The 6000-nt window shown below is 45.9% G+C and overlaps 1 protein-coding gene across 1 annotated transcript in view; it reads right to left on the bottom strand.

Moving 5' to 3' along the window:
* Positions 1-8: 8 nt before the first annotated feature.
* Positions 9-6000, bottom strand: part of DCUN1D3 (DCN1, defective in cullin neddylation 1, domain containing 3) — a 36106-nt gene continuing 30114 nt past the window's right edge. The window contains exons 2-3 of the mRNA XM_004692086.2: positions 4858-5393; positions 9-3519 (exon numbers count right to left, since the gene is read on the bottom strand). Coding sequence (XP_004692143.1) covers positions 3036-3519; positions 4858-5288 — 915 coding nt within the window. The 5' untranslated portion in view covers positions 5289-5393 and the 3' untranslated portion in view covers positions 9-3035. The remainder of the gene's footprint in view (positions 3520-4857; positions 5394-6000) is intronic.

Below are 6000 nucleotides of genomic sequence, written 5' to 3'. Positions count from 1 at the left end.
TGGTTTAAGAGTGATACATTCAAATTTGGCCGGGTGGGTGGGGAAAAGAGCAATTCAATGAAGTAACACTTCATCTCATACAGCTTTCTCGTGGACAGCTAGAGAAACATGAGAGGTGCTGGCAGACAAAACCATTTGCCAAAACCCAGTTTCCCAACACGCCCTGTTGTAGCCCTCAGATATGTGCCTGTTTTCAAAATGGCACCCACACCCTGCCCCTCTCCAAGAGCATGCTAGCTTACCTGAGGGGCATGCGTTTGGCCACATCCACACAATTACTGCTTAATTAGTAAGCAGCAAACACATTTCTAAGGTAAGAGGAATAGGGACCTTTTCTTTTTCCCAGAAGTGTAACTGCAAACCCTCCACACACCCCATCTGAATCCCTCTGCAGAAAAACTGCTTTTCCTGTGTGGTAATGAAAAAGTCAAGCATTGGCCCAGAGCCACAGCATGAGTCCCAAGTCTTTGCACCAGGGACTCTAACCTGGGGGGGAGGTAGTATGCTCCTCCCTTGTCTTGCCTCATTTGCATTTGTGTAGCAAATAGATTAAACATATAACCAAAAAAGAATTTACTGAAATGGCTCTTTTGTAGGGGGCAGGGCAACTGATTTTATAATTGAAATACAAAATCTATCCACTAGGTGCATGGAATGCTCTGTAGGCTGGAGAAGTCCAGTTCAACCAGCGCCTCTGGATCCTGGGGACCTCCCTCCTCTGGGGCACATCCCTCCATTCGCCCCTCTGCTGAGATAAAAAGAGCCTTACCCAGCTAGGAGCAGCCTGCCTTCTCTCTCATTCCATCTCTACCCTATCTAGAATGAGGAAAAAGGGAATGAGAAAGTCTCTAAGATCTCAGTCAGCACCTGACCAGTTGAACTCATAGAACCTGTCTGGTGCGCCTTGAGACACACTTTACACAGGATCTTATGTCTTAGGTAGAAAAAAACCAGACATCCAGCCTGAAACCCCTTCAGCTTTCCAGGGGTGGTGCTAACCTCCTGTGGCTCGTTTTAAAGCTTCCCACCTGGCCCTTTAGAAGGGGCAATTGTGAGGTTTAAGATTAAAAAAAAAACAACAACCTCAAAGATGTCCCCTACATCTGTCACCTTTATAAAAACACCAACTGCAGCAACTACTTAAATAATCAACCGTACAAAGATGGGCCATACTGATAAAGGAATTCAGAATCAGCAACTGCTGCCCAGGCTGAGAAACATACCTGGGAGAGGCAGTAGTTGGGGAAACTCTACGTTTTTAGACAAACTCTCGTTACCTCAAGAGTATAAATATATGTATAAGTTTTTATTTAAAAGATTCCCTTTTGAGTCTGTCCAAAGTATTGGAAGCTGAACTATACAAGCCACCCACCTTTCCAGTACAGTGTTTGAGGACATAAGTGGAAAAATAACAAGAGGACCCTCTACTGAATGCAGGTAGGACTAGAATCAGCTCCCATGTGGCAGTTTGGCCAAAGCTGGCCTTGGGGAATGAGCATGCAGAGGAATCTGGGGAACTAGGCCTCCCTCTTTTGAGGAAAGCCCTGAGAAAACTCATCTTTAGTGGAAATGGTCCAAATTCAGATGCAAAAGCCTCCACTGTGACATTCCCTGGCACTCTTCCTATACTTTATATATTGAAGGCAGCTCCCTCTATTATGGCCAGTTTTAGCAGGCAAAGAAACAAAGGGATATAGATACATATATGTGTATATATATATTTTATATAGGTAAAATATATACATATCTGATATATGTATATATACATATTTAGGGGGAGGGAAAGGAGAAGAGGGTCATGTAAACCTAAACAGTCATCACATTACCCCAAATGAGCCTGACATTAACAAAGAAGACAATAAATAACTCCCGGGGGTTAAGTGACAACGTGGGTGCAGCAAGAAGGGAAAGGGCACACGGTAACTGTTAAATACACTTCTGTATTTGTTTGGCAGCGTTCAGGCCAACCCCAGGCTTCTGCACTTGCCAGACAAGTAAGCTGATGATACTCAAAAGAAAAATTTCAAAACGAAACAAAGAAAAAAAAAAAAAAAAACTTCAAGCAGAGCTCCATACCACAGTTTTCCTTCAAGTCAGTCAGTCGGCAGGCACAGTTTTCCGACCACCAGGAACAGAAACTTTGGCTCCAAGGCAAATGAGAAAAAAAAAAAAGTATTTTCACAACATGAAAATACAGAAAACTCATCAAAGAAAGGAAACTGCTGAAGTCTCCTTCCAGCAAAACTGAGGTAGCACTGCTTTCTCCGCCCTCAATGCTTCAGCGGTTCTCAGTACATGTTCTAAAAAACTGCTCACTTGACTGACAGGTGCAGCATGTTGATGGGTAAACTCAACACGAAATGCAATAGGTCAAAGAAGGAATGAGCAAGAAGTGAGGAAAATGAGCATTTCCGATAAATTAGCTTAAAAAGGGGTTGTTACCAGGCTACAAACACTCTTGGCTGGCCTTGGCTCTCCAAGAGCTTCAAATCGCCTGGAAATTAATGCAATGTGGTTAACAGTTAACACTGCTATTCAACTCTGTGTAAATCTTTAAAAATAATTATTACAACCTAAATTCAACCATGTAAACAGCACTACACACAGTACAGACCTGCCCTGAAAAACAATATGCAAACTGAGATCTGGCACTGTATCATTTTGTAATGTTAATTCAACCTAACAGTCCCATCCCCCTCCCTGCTCTCTACCCTCCCCCACAAAAGAAAGTCTAATCTGTGCAAGAAATGGCAGGCTTATTCTATCTGAAGGCTTCAAAAAAAAAAAAAAATACAACATGTAGCCAGGTTCAAATATTTGGGGGAACCCCCCAAAAAAGAAATAACCAAAATAACCAAAAAGTGAAGAAAGTGCCTAAAACATGATACAGCATTTTAGAGCCCTTTCAGATACAAGGCAGAGAAAGGTGTAAAGTAGAAAATATCCGGATCTTCAGTAATTTCCAGAAAGGTCCAATTCCGCGGTCGGCTGCAGGGCAGCGGGCAGATCCTTGTGCTGCTCCTGGGACAGAGCCACTAAGTCTGCTCCTCGGGACACAAGCCCTCGGTCCCTGAGCTGAGTGTGCCTCTCCCTTCCACTTCTCTTTTCCTTCGTTCCATTTCCCACTCCACAAAGGTATCAAACAGACTTGGCCAGGCCTCATCTTCGCTGTAGTTGCTGAGGTCGGGGCCAATCACCTGAGTGAAGTTAAGGAACATGTTCCAAGTGTCCCGGGAGATGCCCTTGATCCCCGAGGGGTTCTCTGTTAGGAAGTTTAGCCACTGGTCCAATACTGGAGGATTGTTCTGGGTAAAGACTAGTTTCCACAGGGCAATGGCTATTTCCCGATGCAGTGACCGCTGCCCTTCTTCAGAGTCCAGGCCAAACTGAAATGTAAACCGGTAGAGATCCTTGAATTTATCCTCTTGTTTGGCTTCTGTTAAGAGGCTAGGGAACCGTGCACAGATCCCATCAATGCTGTCTGCACTTATTGCTTTGCAGCCATCAAAAAACTCCTTCCTGCAACAGGAAGGAGGGAGCACAGTTAATAATTGCAAACAATGTCATTTACTCAGAAGCAGTAAGCAAAGTGACTAAAGCATTGCTTTGCGGTCGAATTGCCTGGATTTGAATTCCAACTCCTTTACTAATTAGTCCTATTTCTTCATCTGTCAAATGATGAGAATCCCGTCTTACTTCGTAGGGTTTTAGTGAGGACTAAACAAGATAATGTATGTCAGCTGCTTCTGACGGGCCCTGGCACACAGGAGGCACTAATAATGGTTCACATGCTCGCTCATTCATCTTGACACAGCTCAAGTCCAGTCTCCTGCTCCCTGCTTTGTCTCCAGCATTCTGTAGAAGTGATTAAGCTGCAAACTCTCCTAGCCAGGGAATCTTCCTGCCTTCCTTTTGATTCCCTTGGGCTGGTTGTTTGGGGAATATTTTTGGTGTTTGACGGGGAGGTTTTGGAGTCAAAGATTCTGGATGAACCTAGATAATTCTGCCACCAGAGTTTGAAGCTGTTATTAAAAACTTAAAAGTGTGTATGTATTTCTAACATCTGCAGAACACTTTGAAAACCCAATGTAATCTCTCATAGAGACAAATCATCTGAGACCTGTTGGGTAACCTGCTCAGGGCTACAAATTGTATGGTGTGGGGGTGAAGAGGTGTCCCAAAGTCAATTTGAACCGACCTCGTCAGCTTCAGGCTGGCTGACAGCAGCATGCTAAGGGAATGGCTTCAGGCAGTGACAGAGGCACATCTGGGGACTCAGCACCTGCAGTGCCTGGCATAAGGCAGATGTTCAGTAATACCAGCTGGGGAAGGGAGAGAATGGACAAAGGAGAGAAAGAGAAGAAAGGTCTAGAACAGGAGTGGACTGAGCAGTAGCAGCTCAGCAACGGCTCATGAGACGACTCCCCAGCTAACGATGCTTGGTGCCCAGTTTTTCAGAGGCTGCCTAATGTCTGGATACGTCCAGAGTTTGACTACTAATTAGGCGAAGGCTTATTCTGTGAGATGAAAGGCGGAGTACATATTAGAAACACATATGGAGTTTTGTCAAAATGCCTGAGTCCAAACCACCTAAGGGTCTACTCAACACAGGTCTGCTCTGGGGTCAGGTACATATTTTTTTTTAAAGCCTTGGGACAGTCAGGGGGACTTCTGTGGCTAAAAGCCCTAGCTTAGAAAACTTTTAAGCTTTAGAGAAATTGGTGAGAAAAAGAAAAAGACTTACCCCAAGCTCTAGGAAGCCAACCCAGTTCTATGCTAGCTGGATACCACTGCCCAAGGGTGCTGTCTATCCTCCTCTGGTCACCGGGTGGTGACATGAAGGATTTTGTGACTAACCTGGTGAATTTGCACATGGTAGCAGCCTGGAACTTCCAAGCCAAGAGCAGCACTCGAAATTCCGTGGGGTCGACACACAGGTCATTGCAAAAGCGCTCCATGCCTTCCTCCAAAATCGCATCCTCCCGCTCATCCTTGTAGCGCCTGAACAGTTCTTCCAACCTCTGCAGGGAAGACTCCTCGGCATTGGACTTAGGCTCCCTCCCAGCATCTCCTGAGGATGTTGGCAGCTGGCAGACCTCAGTGGCAGCCTCTGCCTTCTTGGTCCCATTGACAAGGATGTCCCCACCTGGCTTGCCACAGGCTGGTGGCTGTTCCTCACGGTGACCTGCACCCCTCTTGCTGTGTGACTTGCTGCTGGGGTCACGGTCTCCATTCTTGCTGCCCAGGGTTGATGAAGGGTTCTTGCACTTGGTGACGCACTGGCCCATGGTGCCGGTGGCCTGACCTCTAAAGTGGCCCCCCTTGGATTGGACGCCCCTTCTGCCTCTGGCCCATGTGCCTCAACATGCCATCAGCCAGAGGAGTCAGCCAACCTGGAAGGAAATGAGAGAGCAGTCATGGTCCCCGAACAGGAAACCGGTGTGCACACTCCCCACCACAGTCTGCACTGCAGCCTCGTTGCATTTCACTGACCAGTCGTGCACCAACAGAGTGGTGCCGTGCTCAACACTGCCTCTCAGGAGCTAGCTCTCTACCTTCACCTTCACCTTGCAATCACAGTGGCCAGGGCACATTGTGGAGAGCCAATCAAGAAACTGTACAGTTCTTCAGATGATGCATGCTACATTAACCTACAGAGGAAGCTGGTTCAAGTGCAGAACACATTAAGGAAGACTATGGTTTTGCCAAAACATTCCAGAGGAAATCTATCTTGCCATCACATAAGAAAGGTATCTGGACTTGGAGTAAATCAAAGGTCCATCTTCCTTCCAATCTCTAATATCAAAATTCTCCAAGGCAACTACACAGTTTCAAAGTGGCCCAAAGGTGAGGCAATGGATTTGCAGAGTGAAGACCTTACGACTACGAGGATTTACAGAGTCAAAACTACAAGTCATAGACAAAGAGCAATATTTGTCTCTGGTCTCTACAAATCCCTTTCTGGGCCTATCCCACACAGGAAGTGAAGTGCCCTCTCTC

The sequence above is a fragment of the Condylura cristata genome, unplaced genomic scaffold, assembly GCF_000260355.1.
Source record: "Condylura cristata isolate star-nosed mole 26May11 unplaced genomic scaffold, ConCri1.0 scaffold00032, whole genome shotgun sequence".
Taxonomy (NCBI): domain Eukaryota; kingdom Metazoa; phylum Chordata; class Mammalia; order Eulipotyphla; family Talpidae; genus Condylura; species Condylura cristata.
This window is presented reverse-complemented; position numbering and strand designations above follow the sequence as displayed.